Source organism: Mesoplodon mirus (assembly GCF_964341445.2).
Source record: "Mesoplodon mirus genome assembly, chromosome: 2".
In the NCBI taxonomy this organism is placed as follows: domain Eukaryota; kingdom Metazoa; phylum Chordata; class Mammalia; order Artiodactyla; family Ziphiidae; genus Mesoplodon; species Mesoplodon mirus.
In genome coordinates, this window is record NC_138977.1 from 143,968,526 (window position 1) to 143,985,390 (window position 16,865).

Genomic DNA, 16,865 nt, shown 5'->3' on the forward strand with positions numbered 1-16,865 from the left:
ATACCTTGCAATAGCCAATCCACTTTTTGCCTGGTATAACTTCCTCGTTCCTGCTTCCTTTTACTTTGTATAGCTCCTCAGACCTCCTATCTGCCAGACTGGATGTTGTCTAAACCACGAATTGTTGAATAAAGCCAATAAGATCTTTAAAATGTATTCAGTTGAGTTTTTAAAAATAGTGTGGCCTTTAATTTTGTCAAAATTATTATTATTATTACTATTAGTTTATAAGAAACATCAAATATTTATTGGGAACATCAAATAGTTCCTGAGAAAAGAAGCCAGAGTAGAAAATTACCAAGAATATCGAGAGAAATGAGTAGAGACCACCCAGTTCCCCTTGAAAGATGAAACATCCTTCTAAAGTTCTTTCTGAGCGCCACTGCGATCGATACCTATTAACTTCATTAAAAACACAAAAAGAAGGGGCTTCCCGGGGCTTCCCTGGTGGCGCAGTGGTTGAGAGTCCACCTGCCGATGCAAGGGACGCGGGCTCGTGTCCCGGTCCGGGAGGATCCCACATGCCGCGAGGCAGCTGGGCCCGTGAGCCATGGCCGCTGAGCCTGCGCGTCCGGAGCCTGTGCTCCGCAGCGGAAGAGGCCACAACAGTGAGAGGCCCGCGTACCGCAAAAAAAACCCAACAAAAACAAACAAACAAAGAACACTAAAAGAAGACTTATGGTGTTATTTCACAGCTGTGATTCCAGATTCCACTCGGTCATTCCCTCTTATCTCCCCCATCTCCACTGCTCTATGTCTGAAAATCTGGTCTGGTGATTTTCAAGGTAGAGAGGACTCAGGAATAGCTCATCTTTGGAAGTGTAAGAATTTCCCAGGGATTAGGACACCAGAAAAGAACTAGTTTCTACCGGATTTAAATATTACTTCAATTGTTCACGACAAATTTTGAGTTAAATTGAAATGGATTAGCTGCAGGCTGCGTATACCCGCTTTCTCTGAACGTTAATCTACATATTTATTGGTCCCCTACGTGTTCGAACCTCTGAAACAAGCATGAAATAAACCAAAGGTGCATAACTCAGATGTACAAGTACTAAAATGTCCTAGACCCCAGGGATTGTTCTCAGTAGTTAGGCAGTAAGTATGCCTTCGGTCTAGAACTTCTAAAGTTGTTTTGGAGGATGGCCCCAGCTCGGTCAAGGCCCATTTCGCTTTGCATCTGAAGAGTGCAAAATTCACCGACTGGGAGTTTAAGCTCAGAGACTCAAAACCCAGAGCTGGTTAAGGGCGGGTCCGCACGCGGCTGCGCGGGGCGCACGGTGCGGGCGGGTCGCTTTGGCCTCAGGGTTCGAAGCTCCGGGGTCAGCCCTATCCCGGGCTCCACGCCCAGGAGCGGGTCCGAGCCGCTAACTTCGGGCCAATCAGCGCGCGGCGTCCCCGCGCCCGCAGCGTCCCGGCGCCCGCAGCGCCCGGGCCCGCGTCCCCCACGCCCCCGCGCCAGCAATGGAAGCTGCGGCCTCGGCGGCTCCGGGCCGAGCTAGACCCGGGACGAGGAGGGGCTGAGCCGCGGGGGATCCTGGAATCGGCGGGGAGGTGGGGATTCTGGGAGGAAAACTCCATTTCCTCCTTCCCCGCCGGCCTCTCCCCTCCACCCCGGCACCCCAAATTTCCATGTGTCGCCTCCCGGGCGCAGAGCGCCGGTGTTAAGCGAGGCGGCGGCCGCGGCTGGGAAAATGCTGGGCATGTACGTGCCGGACAGGTTCTCCCTGAAGTCCTCCCGGGTTCAGGACGGGATGGGGCTCTACACGGCCCGCAGAGTAAGAAAGGTGGGTGACCCGGCGGCGGCCTGCGCGCCTCTGCTCCCGCCGTGCGCCCTGCGCCTCCCGGGCTCGCCCCTCCGCCGGGCCGGGGGCTCCGCGGGCTTCACTCGCGTCGCCCCTCGCCGGGCCGGCCGGGAGCCCCGCGGGGAGGCTAGGGCGACGGGGGTGGCCTTCGCCCGCCGCGCCTCGCGAGCGGGCAGCGCCACGTAGGTGTCGGCGGGGCGCGCTCTGCAGCCGGCCGGTCCAGAGGCGGAACTGCCGCCGGCCGCCCTGCGGCAAGATGTCTTTCCTCCCCTGCAGGAAGTGAGTCGGGATGGAGCCTCCCTCTTCGTCGGCTCCGGGAGTGGGCAGAGGCACCCGTGGGCGGGTGTCTTCCCAGGCGCGCACGAGCTCCATCGCCGCCTTTCTTCCTGTAGGGAATGCCTCACTTTCCCTGTGGGGATTGCGGGGAGCTGCCCAGAGCGCAGCTCAACGCAGGCCTTAGCATGTCATTCAGACACCCCGCAGTTCTTTCCTTCCTTCCAAAATGTGTAATGTGAATCCTGGGAGGTGCCAGCTAGATAATGCATGAATCGTTGAACTTTTTCCTCAGCTTTTCTGGATTTTCCTCGGATCTTTCCTTCCAGAGATTTAGAGACACGTGAGTAGGACCAGCACATGGCAGTGGCCCTAAGGGAACGACCTGGAAATGTTGGATGTTGAAAGCAAAGGCCTAGGAGGAGAGATTACTGGACAATACCAAGTTTTTGGATTCAGTGAAACCTGTTGTTATAGCCGTTTCAAGGGATGTGTGAAATCACGGAGGCAGTGGTGAAATGCCTAGGGTCATGAGAGCCAGCGTTTACTGAGCAGATACTTGGTGCTAGGGCCCATGCTTGCTGCGTTACCTCTGTTAGTAACTTCACTGGCACAGCACTCCTGTGAGAACAGTCTTAATCCTCTTGTAGGAGAGGAGAAAGCAGAAGTACTTGGAGGTTAAATTTCCTGCTGAGTTAGTGAGTTAGGCTTCAGACCCATCACTTCTTAGTCCAAAGCTCATGTCCTTCCCAGACCTGTTTCTGCCAGCTTCCCAGCACCCCTCACCCCCACTGTGTAGGGGTGAGGTTTGGGCAGCAGCAGGCTTGTTCAGTTAAGGTGGGCTAACAAGAGGTTCACAAGATGCACCGGAGACACCAGGATGTCTTTCATCTGAGTATGAGTCTTTCCCCACCCCTTCACCTAAGGAGCAGGTGAAGAAAGGTGCACAGGTGCTTCAGAAGGCCTTCATTGACAGCAGGGTCTGTAAGTATCTCCCAGGGTAAAATTGGAAACAATAAACCCCGTATTTACTCCTTCAATTGGGAGTTTGGGAGAATGCTCAAAGGAGAAAAGCAGGTGTAAACACTTGATCTGAATAGATGTTTTTGCCAAAAGGGTAAATGTTAAAATCAACATTCTTTCAAAGCAGAAGTTGAGATTCTGCTTTTAATTTTCTCACAAGATATGAAATTCCCAAATGGATTTTTCTTGAAGGTCTCAGGACTAAAAATAAGTACTTAAAAATTAAACACAGTTCTTAAACATTATTTTGTTTTATGTTTTTAATAGTAATATAGTAAAAATTGTACAAATATTAGAATTATTAAATTATCCTTATTTTTTGCCTTATATTATTTAGGTTTTTAGAAACAGCTGGCCGATGTATGTTCTTTTGATATTTTTATTAATTCCAAATTCTTTTTCCATGAAATAAGTTATTTGGAAGTTTTAAATTATTTTGGGGTGTAGAATGAACAGCTTCCAAAATCATATATTATTGCATTTTATTATTGCAGTACTTATAGATACTTATCCTTTCCTGGTTTGTGTAACTTCAACATGTAAAACGCATGGTTTCATCCAGGTCACATCTAGAATGCTTACCTATAGTTCAAGTGAATGTGCAGATGTTTGCAATAAATCCAAATGACATACTATTGGTGATATAGTTTAGTTGTAATCACAAGATAATCATAAGGTCATCGATCACTGACAGGTTCATTGATGCCAGAAATGACCTTGAAGTAGGCTTCAGCTCCTTTGCCTTCCAGAAGCTGAGGACAAAGCTGAAGCTGAATAGCAGATTTTAGCTATACTGTAAAGCTAAAGCTGAATATCAGTGCATCCCTTACCAGTTTGCATATAGTTTCTCTATGCTTAAATATTTTTGCAGTTACCTTGTACTAGCTTTAACTCTGGCCATTAATCAAAGGGTCTGCGAAAAAGTATTTCAGCAGCTCTATTAAGGACTTTACTTAAAAGTTTTTATGTTCTCTATTCTAAACAAATTGTGGAATGTATCACAGAAGTTTTATCACACTTTTATAACACGTATGCTTGTATAACAATTCTGTTTTTCAAAAACAGTTGCAATTCAAGTCATCTATTGGTTTCAGTTCACAGAATCTAATCCAGAGCTGTACTGAGGTTGGGGGATTTTGCTACACCCTCTACCCCCGCTACATTCACCATATTGATTGGGGATTCCCTTACCAATGGGATCCCTAATCCCTTTCTAGACCCACCCCTTTTTGTGTGGAGTCTCCTAGAGTGGAGTCCCTGCAGCAGAGTCACCTAATTCCCTGGCTCCACCTTAGTCCCACTCGGTGTTTCCTTGGCAGTTGTCCTTTTTTGTAGGCCTGGTGCTGCTGCTGCTTTTTTTTTTTTTTTTTTTCTTTTTTCTTCTATAAAATGTACAAAACGACAAGAAGAAGAAATGGGAAAGACTTCTTTTTCTTTTCTTGCCATTACGGAAAGTCCTTTCCTTTTCTTGCCGTTATGGAAATTTAGAGATTGCCTGAAGAGAGGGTCATCTGGTAGGTATTTCTGTGTGAGCCATTATTCTTGGAGAAAGAATGGATGGGAGTCTGCTGGAAAGCCCTAGAGTAGAAAAAGGAGGCCTGAGTTCATTCACATTTATACGCATTGCAATTTGCTAATGATAAGATAAAAAATAATACAAAATAGTAGATTTAACACTTTAGCACGCCAGACCCTGTTCTGCGTGCTTGCCATGTGTTATCTCATGAGCACAGTTTAATGTTGTACAAAAGATGTGGAATTCTAGGTTACTATGCAGATTAAAATTAATGTTAGGTACTCAAAGCTAATATAGGAAGTATACATACAATGAAAAGTTATGTAAACATCTCACTACATTACATGTTTTATATCAATGACCATATTTTTCATTGCCAGCTTATATGATTAACCAGGCGGTGGTGTGTTTGACATTGTGTTTGAACTCAGAAAGTGCAGAGGTAAACCATAAGATTTCTTTGAGTTCTCAGATTCTGTGATTTTATGGAAAGGGTTAAGGTGGCAAATATACCACTACCTATCTTTGTTTCCTTGAGGTTTGTTGTAGGCTGTTGGTTTTTCTTCCCCTCTGACTTTCAGTCATTTAGTCTTTCAGGTGTGGCAGTACTGTGTTAGGCCTTGGGGATACAGACGGGTGCAAAACAGACAAGGTCTTTGTCCACATGGAGTTTGTGTTCTTGTGTGGGGAGAGACGTAGCAAACAGGTAAAGGAAGGGAAGATTTCCAAGACAGTTGCAGCATGTGTTAAGTGAAAGAAATAAACGGGGTGATGCATTAGAGAGTGAATGGAGGTGGAGCCTCCTGGTGGAGCATTGATGAGGCTCACGTCCCTTGATACACACCAGCCACAGTGAATTGACCCCACTGGGGTAGCTCAGTTCCTGGCTTCCTTCCCTCTCATCCCTGTGCCTTTTTGCCTTAGGGACTCCTGAGTGGCATCCTGTGCCCTTGAAGCCTAGGGCAGTCTCCCACTACACTTTGCTCTTCTATTGAACAAATGCAGGTTCCTAGTTCAAACTTGCCAGATACCCTAGGATCTTATCCACAGCTTCTTTTCAGGGCACAACTTATTGGCAGCACGGAGGCATTAGTTTCCTATTGCTGATTCCAAACCATCACACACTTAGTGGCTTAAAACAATCCAGCTTTATTATTTTATGGTTCTGGAGAATATAAATCTAAGATGCGTAGGCAGGGCTGGTTCCTTCAGGAGGCTCTAAAGAGAGAGTTTACTTTCTTGGCTTTTATAGTTTTCTAGAGGCCGCCGACATTCCTTGGCTCATGACCCCACATCATTCTGACCTCAGCTTTTGTCATCACATCTCCTTCCCTGACTCTGACCCTCCTGCTTCCTCTTACAAGGACCCTTGTGATTAGATTGGGTCCACCCAGATAATGCAGAGTAACCTCCCCAGCTCAAGGTCCCTAATGTAATCCCATCTGCAGAGTCCCTTTTACCATGTAAGGTAACATACAGATTCTAGGGGTTAGGATGTAAACCTTTTCCGTGGGCCATTATACATCCTACCCCAGCTCCAAAGTATAATTCTTCCTTGTCTACATTATGTGGAACATTTTACAATGCATCCTTCCTCACATACTGGTCCCAATAAAATGTATGCATTACAGATCGACCATGTTGATGACTCTTCTGCCTTGTTTTCAGTGTTGATTCTAGCAAAGGTCAACAAGGTTGGCATTCATGCAGTAAAGCCTGGGTGAGTGGTTCCCTTATAAAGAGGAAGAGAAAATGTGTACACGAGAAGTAGAATAGGAAATAATAGATTCTGATGGTGTTCTGAATGATGGTGTTTAAAAGAACTTCAGAGGGAATCCAGCTTGCACCTTCTCATCTTACAGATGAAGACATTGAAGCCCAGAGAAGCTTTGCTGGGAATCTTGCTGCTCACAGCTCTATTGCAAGCTCCTCTTCCTTCCACAGCACAATCTCCCTCTCCCTCTCCTTCACGCCAAGGCAGGCACCTTGATTCTCTTTGAGGGATTTGTAGCAAAGACATTTCATGAGGTAAAATCCCGAGAGAAAAATAACTGAAATAAGGGTTTGAATCTGAGTTTGTGAAAATACAAGAAGCTAAAAAAATGAGGCAAGTTGTATAGGGTTAGAAAAACATATGGGAAAGAGAAAACCCCAAAAGAAAAGTAAGTAAAAGCATAGAGGAAGAATCACCATGCATAAATTTTAATACAAGAAGACTAGATTTTGTGGAAGAAGGTGTTTTGTTGATCCACTCAGAAGGTGACTCTCCTGAAGAAATAATGGGTCTTTATACTCTGGCTAAAATTCTGCCAGTAGATGTTTGTTTACAGTTCCTGGTGGCTGGTGATAGCTAATCTGGAAACATAATCAGAGGGAAAATAATCACCATCGATGCCTGCCATATGTGCTATCTCTTTTCTATGTTCACACATTTACACTCTACAAGAGTGACTTAATGCAGCTTTGTATTTCCTGGTGTTATTACAGATTCAGATTTTGTTTTTTGTGTGTGATTATAACAGCTACAGTTAATTCTTTCAACAAATATTTATTGAGCAATTGCAGTTGTTAGGCACTGGGCTAGTTGCTAGTGACAGAAGGGTAAGTGACAGAATAGTCACTGGATGTGTCACGCAGTTTGTATTTAAGCCCTACAACAAGTCTGCAAGGTGGTCGTTGTTGTCCTTGTTTTATAGATGAGGACACTGATTGTGAGGAAGGTTATATCACAAGGGGATTAATCAGAATTGGAACTCAGATTCTTCCATACGTCCCTTTCACTAAAAAGAAAAATCAAAAATTATTTTTCAATATACTGATAAAATGCTACATCCATGCTCATTTCCATGAGTACAGACACATACCTATTCACACACTTTTAAAAAGTTATTTTACAAAAAGGAGAAAGGAGTATCATTCAGCAGTATCTCATAGAAATCCCTCTAGGTAATCTGCTTTGGCTTTAATTTATTATTTTTAATAACAACATATTCTATGCGGAGGATATGACATAATTTTCATTTCTTTGGGTCTTGTTTTACACAGTTATTAAGTAAATGTTTATTACCAAGATTGGTACCAGCTGTTTGGAATACAGTAGTGAACAAAATAGAAATTCTGGCTCTTGCAGAGCTTGCATTTTTGTGAGAGGAGAAGAAGATTAACAATGAACGATTAGAAAAGTCTTATACTGTGTTAAAATGTGATAAGTGCTGTAGAAAAGAAAAAGTAGAGCTGGGTATTGTTGACTTGGCAGACTGTGTGCGTTTGTAGGAGGATGTTTTTCTACATAGGTCGTTGGCCCAGTTAATCCTCACTAGCTGGGAAATTTGGGCAATGACTTAAAGGATGGGAGGGAAGTAGCCAAACATTTCTAGGGCAAGAACATTCTAGGCAGCAGTTAGAGTAAAGGCCCTAAGATGGGCGTTTGCCTGTTGTGTTCCAGGAATAAGGAGACTGGTGAGGCTGGAATGGACTTACCGAGGGGCCAAGTACTAGGGGAGGAGGTCAGAGAGATAGTGAAGAGAAGGGTACCAGGCCTACATTTCTTAGGGCCTTTTGGGGCATGCCATTGGCTTTACTTTGAGTGAAATGGGGAGCCACTGCAGGGTTTTGAGCGGAGGAGTTACATGATCTGACTTGAGCTTATCAGGATCACCCTGATTGCTGTGTGGAGAATAGTTGACCAAAGGGTGAATGTGTTAACTGGGAGATTATTAGGATTCTTTTGCAGTTATCCGTGTGAGAGGTGATGGTGTCTTAGACCAAGATAGTGGCAGCGTTGGAAGTGTAGTTTGAAGATAGAATATGCGGATGAGATAAGTGGAAGAAAGGGAAGATGATTACAAGGGTTTTAGCCTGAGAAATTGGGAGGATTTGGTTTGTCAGCCAGCAACTGAGATAGGGGAAGATTTTGGTGCAACAGGTTTAAATGGCCTTCGCCATCTGCAGTTTGGTTTAAGGCATGTTGATTTTGACAAGTCTGTTAGACAACAGATATGAAAAAGGCAGTGAGATATAGTTGTTATACCGGCAGTTCCTCCTTCCCATCCTTTATGCAATCATTTTCATCTATTTTGTGTGTTATAAACCTTACAGTACATTTTTACTATTTTCCCTTTATACTATCAATTATCTTCTAGAACAATTACAAAATAAGGCAAATTGTGTTATTTACCCTTATTTCCATTTCTGGAGCTCTTCATTTCTTTGTTTTGAGTTACATTTCTGTCTGGTATCATATTCTGGTACCATATCCTTTGAGCATTTCTTGTATCACAAGTCTGCTGGCAATGAATTTTCTCAGCTTTTGTTTTTCTAAAAAAAGTCTTTTGCTTTATTGTTTGAAAGATATCTTCTCTAGGTTGACAGGTTTTTTTTTTTCTCATTACATTGAAGATATCACTTGTTCTTTTTTTTAGTTTACAAAGTTTCTGACAAGAAGTCTGCTGTAAGTTACATTCTTCACACATAATCTTTTTTCCTCTACTTTCAAGGTTTTTCTTGTTTTCTTTGCATTTTAACAGTTTGAACATGATGTCTTTAATTTTTTTTAAAACTTGCTTTTTTATTTTATATGTGGTTTGATGTCTTTTATCATTTTTGGAAAATCCTTAGCCATTTTCTCTTCAAATATTACTCCTGGCATAAGCTTTCTCTCTTCTGGGACTCCAATTACATGTATGTCAGACCAGTTGATGTGATATTGTCTCACAGCTCTTTGTTCTGCTTTCTTTCTCTTTTTTTTTCTTTGTTCTGCTTTCTTTCTCTTTTTTTTTCTTTTCCCACTTTGTGTTTGTTTAGGTAATTTCTGTTGCCTTCAAGTTTACTGCTGCTTTTCTCAGCTGTGTTAAGTTACCTGGTGAGTCTGTCAAAGGAATTCATTTTTGAAACCATGATTTTTATATCTAGCATTTTCACTGGATTCTCTCTTATAGGTTCCATGTCTTAGCTGATAGTTCCCCTATGTTCTTGCATGTTATCTGCCTTTTTAGTACATTCTTTAACAAATTAACCATAGTTATTGTTAAAGTCCTTGTCTGATAGTTCTAATGTCTGTGTCATTTCTGCATCTGATTCTGCTGATTGCTTTGTTTCTTCAGAATTTGCTGTTTTTTCCCTTGTTTCCTTGTATGTTTTTATTTTTGTATTTTTGACTGAATGCCAGTGTCATGTGTGAAACAATCAGAGTGTGGTAAATAGTATTTATGTTTGGAACTATGCACATGTTTTATTTTGTTATCCTGTTTAGTGTGGGAGTTTGGGTCAACCTAGTTAGGAGATAAGGTGGGTTTGCATTATGTTGTTGTTTTTGTTACTTTCAGTGCACCACAGGCTTCAGATTCTTCTAGAGTTGCTTGTGATTAGGGTGGTGGCCGGGGTGCTCCAGGTTTTTCTCAGTGTCTCTATTCTACTCTCAGCTTTCTCCTGTCCCTGAGTGCCTGCATCATAGTGGGTTTCTCTCACTGAGTTGCCATGCTCTTGTCCTTCCCCCACAGTAGACCGCTGTGTTATTTGAGGTCTGTGTTCTCTCTGTTCTCTGTCTTGGTCCAGCTTCACTCTTATCTAGGGTTTATTAGCCTGAGCTCTGGGAGTTGAGTTTCCATAGCATTCCTACCTCTCTTTCCCGTAGGAGCCAAACTTTTGTCTCGTATCAGTGATTGGTTTTTTGTGGGAGAGTGTTTCCTGTCCCTCACCCAATGGTAAGAATCCTTTGAGGTTGTGGTATAAATTCCTGAGCCTGTACTGCTTCCTTCAGCAGCAGTTGATCTTTATTTGTATCCTGGAGATGACAGAGTTTTCTATGTTCTTGTATTAGCTGAAGGCTTCTCCTAATATGAGAGAAAGATAAGGGCAGGAGGTATGGGGTGTTGTGCATTCTTGCAGCGGCTGCTGTTTTCCTTCTGCACCACTGAAGGAGTCTCTCTGTCCTTCTTTCTGTCCCCCAATCTTTGTTATATGGGGAGGCCCTTGGAAAAGAGTCTGTATGTGTGTGTGAACTCCCCTTGGGTCTGGGGCTTCCAGTGGTTCTATACAGTCAAGCTGTCTCACATGCATTCTTTAGCAAACTATTAAAATGTTAATTGATTTCTTACTTGCTTGTGTGGTGGCCGGCAGCTCCTCCTTCTGTGATCCGCCATAGGTAAGCCAGTGCACTCTTCAAGAAAATTTATGATTTTATAGTTTATCGACTTTCTTATTATTAGGGTAGGAGTGATAGTCTTTCTAAATCTTTGATGGATTTTGAACTTTGAATGTTTTAAGATTAATGGCATTTTCTGTATATTTTTATTTATTATTTTTTATTACTTAACCTATCTGTCCAATTTTGAAAGGTATTTTAAAATCTCCCACTCTAGTTCTTCTTGTGTTTTTAAGATTTCTATGCTACTGGTTTCTCACTGTTCTATTTTCTTCATAAATATGCTTTATATCGTTACATAACGTTATGCTTTATTCTGTTTAGTGCAATTCAGCTGTTAATTTAACCTTGTATGGTACACTATTGCCTTTTCTTTGCTTTTATCTGTATAACTTTGTCTACTCATTTTAATTTACTTTTTATCATTTTGTTTTATCTTTTTGTAATCATGTTAGCTAGGTTATATTTCATAATGCAGTATTACAATCTCATTTAATAAGAGAATTTAGCCTTTTCATATGTAGTGTAATGACTAATATAATTGGTTTTTATTCTTGTCATCGTTACACTCATTACTTATTTTATATTGTTATAACTTATTTTGAATTTTCCTTATTTTTGCTGCCCAAGTCACTATTCATTCTTTTCCCCCCTCTTGTTAATTTATTAGTTCTACTCTTCTTTTTCTTTAGTGATTTACTTCTTCTTCCCCTCTTTCGTAATCAGATGCACATGTTTTTTTATTTGATAGCTAGAGCCTCAACCATATTTTCCACAAAAAAATATGATTTCTTCCACAAGATGTTCATTTCTCTATTAGTTCCCTCTTCTCCTTCCTTCCTGTCACCACTCAGCACTCCCCCCAACCTCTGCCTGCCCTGCAACTTTGGGAATGCTTTTGTCTTCCTGCCTTTCTTCACCCCAGATTCCTAAGTTTTGATGAAATGGTGTGTTACTTAATAGAATTTCTTTTAAAAGTATATCCCTTGTTTCAAGAGTTGTTATTTAACTTGTATATTCTGCATACCTAGGTGTGTATATACACCAGCTATTCATTTTCTTCTAATTTTTGTCCTTTGTTCTGGTTAATTTGTTTAGTTAGAGACTTTTTATGGTTCTTTTTCTCATTAAATCATGTGGATAATATTCTCTCTGAATCTGTGTAGCTCAAGTAGCTCTCCTTCCCATCTGACTGTAAAGGATTTCCTGACTGGGTAAGGGATTCTCAGGTTGTTGTATTTCTCTTTCAATTTATTCTCTCAAAATATTTAACTAGGAAATTATGCTTTTTTCACTTTTAAAGGTTTTTTTTTTTGAGTGCTGTACTTGAATCTCCTTAAATTCTCTTACATAATTGACATATTCCAATTAATTAATTAATTAATTTTTTGCCACACCGCATGGCTTGTGGGATTTTAGTTCTCCGACCAGGGATTGAACCTGGGCCCTCGGCAGTGAGAGCGCGGAGTCCTAACCAATGGACCGCCAGGGAATTCCCAACATAATTCCTTTTAATTAACGTACTCTGTCTCCTACAGATGTTCTATTTTACAGAGTATGGATATTATTTTTCTGCTTGGTCTCCTTCATAGGCACCTGGGCCCCTTTTTACAGGCAATTTGCCTTGGTTGTTTTATCGAAGCTCAAGACTGGTTATTGAAGAACACTCTGTGGTATCAGTCCTTCCCCGTAGGCAAAGGGGTCTCTATTGTCATGGGCCTGCAGTGACAGATAGACTGTCAATTCCCTGTTGGCTTTCTGGTCTCCTTGCACTTTCCTGGGCTGCAAGGATGGGAAGGACTGTGGGCTATGGCCCCAGCCTTCTCTGCCTTTCAGGTTCTTCTCAGGATCCCCTAGTTGCCAGTCCTCAGCACTCTTCTGCTGTTTTTCAGTTAATTACTCAGCCCACTTTAGAGAATGCCTCACACCAGTTCTGTGCCAGAACCTAAGGCTTCACTTATACACAGTTACCCATACATGCTAGTAGAAGTTGTTTTGCTCAAGAGAAGCAAGTGACTTAGAATTGGGGTTAAAGGAAAAGGTGCTGCATTCAGGTCACCATAATCCAGAATCACTTCTCCTTCACAACTCTCCTGCATTTCCCATTTCATATTCATATTATAACTGATGAATTTCATAAAGAATAATTCTGCTATATCCTGGGCACTAGTGCATTTCTGATATTTGCCATATCAGCTCAGAGTAACAGAGACTACTGTGGTAATCTAAAGCTTGGGGGTTATGTTCTCTCTATAACAAGGTGGGCATTTGCTGCTATCAGTTCAGTGGCTCAAAATGTCAGGGTGGAAGTCTTTGCAGTTCTCTCGGCCTCAAAATGGCTCCTTTAGCCCCAGCTATCATGCTTTGATTCCAGATGAGGAGAAAGAGGAAGTAACCAAGGCATTAGGGTGTACCTCCTGACTTAGCTCTCATTTAAGAGCTTTTGTAGTAAGTTCATACAGTGATTTCTGCTTCCATGTTGTTAGCTGTCTTCTCTGTCTAAATGGGGAACTGGTCATGTTTTTCTACCTGCGTACATTAGTACCTGCCACAAGGTCAGCATTCTAGTACTAAAGAGGATGGATATAGGGAAGCAAGTTGTCTCTACCTGGTCAGTCTTAGTAGGGAAAGAAGATTGGATATTTTTCATATTGAACTTTTTGGAAATGTACTTTGTTGATGGCCTACTTGTATTGCAAGAGCACACACATGCATAGTACCTTAGCACTGAAATATAATTATGTTCTAAGTGAGGACTCTAGACTCTTTCTGTGAAAAACATCATTATTTTACATATAAATGATTCAACTGCAGATTGATTCACTTGAATGTAACTTATTTCATCTATATGTATATATTTTTTATTTGCTGAACCATTTCAAAGTAAATTATAAATATTATGACAATTCATTCCTCCATATTTTAGCATAAGGACATTTTCTTAAGTAGCCATACTGTCATTTTAACATCCAACAAAAATAATAGTGATTTCCTAATGTCTTTTAATTCCAGCCCATATTCAAATTACTCCAAGTGCTTCCAGAATGTTTTTATAGCTGTTTATTTTTGAACCAGGATCCTCAAGGACCACTTATTATACTTGGTTGTGTCTATTAAATCTCTCTTTAACAGTTTCCCTCTTTCCATACCGTTTTTAAAAAAATAACAGTTACTTTCTGAAGAGATCAAGCTAATTGTTTGTGGTGTATCTCACAATCTGGATTTATCTGATGGTTTCCCAAGGCACATTATTTAATGTTCCTATCTTCTGTATTTCTTCTCATCTGAAGAGTTAGATATAGATTATTATTATTTTTTTTTTTTGAAACACACTGACACTGTGTATTAAACACTTCTCTCTACCCTCTGGATACTCTTTTTTTTTTTTTTTTTTTTTTTTTTGCGGTACGTGGGACTCTCACTGTTGTGGCCTCTCCCGTTGAGGAGCACAGGCTCCGGACACGCAGGCTCAGTGGCCATAGCTCACGGGCCCAGCCGCTCCACGGCATGTGGGATCTTCCTGGACCGGGGCCCGAACCCGTGTCCCTTGCATTGGCAGGCGGACTCTCAACCAGTGCCACCAGGGAAGCTCTGGATACTCTTTATGTTGCAGAAGATAGTGCAGTTTTGGCAGTGGGAGACAGGAGGGAACATAGGAAGCATCCCCCTCCCTCTCTCAATGTGTTTTATCCATGTGCGCTCTTCCTAGGTAGCAGGATCTCCCCAGGTGCTGGGTGAGAGGCAGGACAAGCGGGAAGAGTTCTGTGCATGTTCACTTGCCCTTTGGCTTCTGGAGGTGCCTGGAGAGTTTAGCAAACACTCCTGTCACATCCCTATGGCAGACACTGGGGAATGAAGGGCTAGAATGATTTACTTCATACTGCGTTTTAGCAGAGGGCATATAATATCTGGTTTTTCCCTGAGTAATACCAGCACCGGGTTAACGTAATTTTTCCATTGTAAAGATAATTTGTGCTTTGGTAATCTGTGAGCTGATAGTGTATGAATACCTATTTTACTGTCAACCTTTTACCTGATGGTTTTAGCATCCATTGATAATCCTTCACTGAATCAGTTACATTATTATGGATTTCAAAATGGGGATTTCACTTGACTGTTCCTCCTTTATTTATAAGTTAGCATTCCTCTGTAAAGAAGAGCTTTCCTTCATCGCTTGCCGCTGTCTGCTTATCCTGAAGTAGCGTAATTGTTGAAAGATAGGACAAGATGCTTAGTTCTTTCTCTTTATTAATTTTAGTAAGCTGTTATGCCAGCAAATGAGACATTTAAAAAATTCTTTTTTTTCCTCTCAGGCAATCATTGTGGCTTTAAGAATTTGTTAATGTGTTTCAATCAATTATACTCTTGTTCTCTTTGATCCCCAAATTGTTCTAAATTTGGTCTGTGGAAGCTCTCTCTAATAGGATTTGAGAGCTGGAAGGAATCTTAGAAATCAGCTAATCCACATTTCTCAGTTCTATAGGTGAGGAAACTGAAGCTCCCAAGTTTGTGACATCCTGATGTGTCACAGGTAATTAGTGGCAGAGCAAGGATTAGGATCCAATCCCTGGAGTACTCAGGTAGTGCTTTTCCCCTTATTCTAAGAGAGAGATCTGCAGTAACTCTTGGTTTCAAATTCCTGCTAATAATATTAATCAAAATGAGAGAAAATGGCCCACATGTTTGCAGTCGTACATTTTTAAATTAAAAGTTATTGTCTAGTCCAGTGGGTCCCAAATTGAATGGATATTTATCTGCATTTTTTAGAAACAGCAAAGAAGCACCACTGTAGGCTCAGCATTGGGCCAGTCTGAGAAGTGAGTTTGACTTGGACATTTGGTATCTACAAGTTGAATTTATCTTGCAATCACATTTTATTTGATCTGCGCAGAATTTTGAAAACTTGAAATTCATTGCTAATGTAGAGTAGTAGTGATTTCACAAACAAATTTGTGTTGTCAGCTTCACTAGAATATTTGCAGATATCTTGCAACATTGGGCTCCCCCTGTGATATAACAACAGTCAGTTGGAGTTGAAAAGCTTTTTAAATGGGCATGCCCCTCCAACTCACCTCCTGGCCACTCCCTACTGTGTCCTTCACATGTTTGTTGTCTAATGTGCTGCTTTCCTGCCTCACCTTGTAAGCATTTGAGATAGTGACTCTTCAGATTGTTAGAAGTGAAGAATTCTTGGAAGGTTTTTTGTAAGGTAGTCACAGGTTGAAGGTAATAATAATGATGCTGACGCACATTAACAGCAAGAAAATGGTAGAGTTGATAGTTTTTCTGCTGCTAGTATGAGATCTTCAGCAACTAAATCACAAAAAATAAAACCAATGATGATAGGAAGTCAACTAGAAATTTCTGAAATTTTCAAGAAGATAGTTTGAAACGTTAGTTTCCTTCCTATCATTAATTATGAACCTCACTTTAGGTGTTTAATATGCTCATGCACATGTATATATAATTTATATTATAATGAATCCTATGAAAAATTTTAATTTTTATAGCTCAAAAATGGTCAAATACTGGCAATATCATATGGTTTATCTAAAAGAAAAAATTTACCCATGGGTGAGTGCCCTAAATCTTCCTTTCATGGGTACATTACTCGAGCAGGTTTGAAGCCTACTGAGGCAGGAGAGGCTTACTCTTAGGTTAGAAATATCATAGGAAATGGTTAGTGAACAAAGCAGTGTGTACATTAAACCTGTGATGATAAGAAAGTGCTGTTTGTATAGTAGAAATGACAGTGAACAAAGAGAGAAGGGGGTGGGTAGTAGGTGCTGGGATCTTTAGGGGAAGGCCTGGAGTGGGTCAAGTAATTATAAAATCCTCATCAAAAACCAAATGTAAATTGTTTTAATCATCTGCAGTGTTTCTTACCACAAGTGTATGGATAACTAAGAGTTGACTATTTATATTTTTGTAATCTTGCAGCCACAGAAACTCAAGTTTATTTGACCACATCATCCCAGTATACTCACTAATGTACTTTGAAGGCAATTTTACCAAATCGAGAAAGCCAAATATACTTAGAAATTTATCTCCTCCATCTGTGTTTTTATGTCAGTGTTTTTTAAATTGGATTGCAACCCATTGGTGA

General features: G+C 41.2%; 1 protein-coding gene across 3 annotated transcripts in view; it reads left to right on the top strand.

Annotated features, from left to right (window-relative positions):
• Positions 1 to 1,451: 1,451 nt before the first annotated feature.
• The window catches only part of PRDM5 (PR/SET domain 5), a 221,318-nt gene continuing 205,904 nt past the window's right edge, over positions 1,452 to 16,865 (top strand). For all 3 annotated transcript variants that reach the window (XM_082609872.1, XM_082609873.1, XM_082609874.1), the window contains exon 1: positions 1,452 to 1,787. In XM_082609872.1, coding sequence (XP_082465998.1) covers positions 1,695 to 1,787 — 93 coding nt within the window. In that variant the 5' untranslated portion in view covers positions 1,452 to 1,694. The remainder of the gene's footprint in view (positions 1,788 to 16,865) is intronic.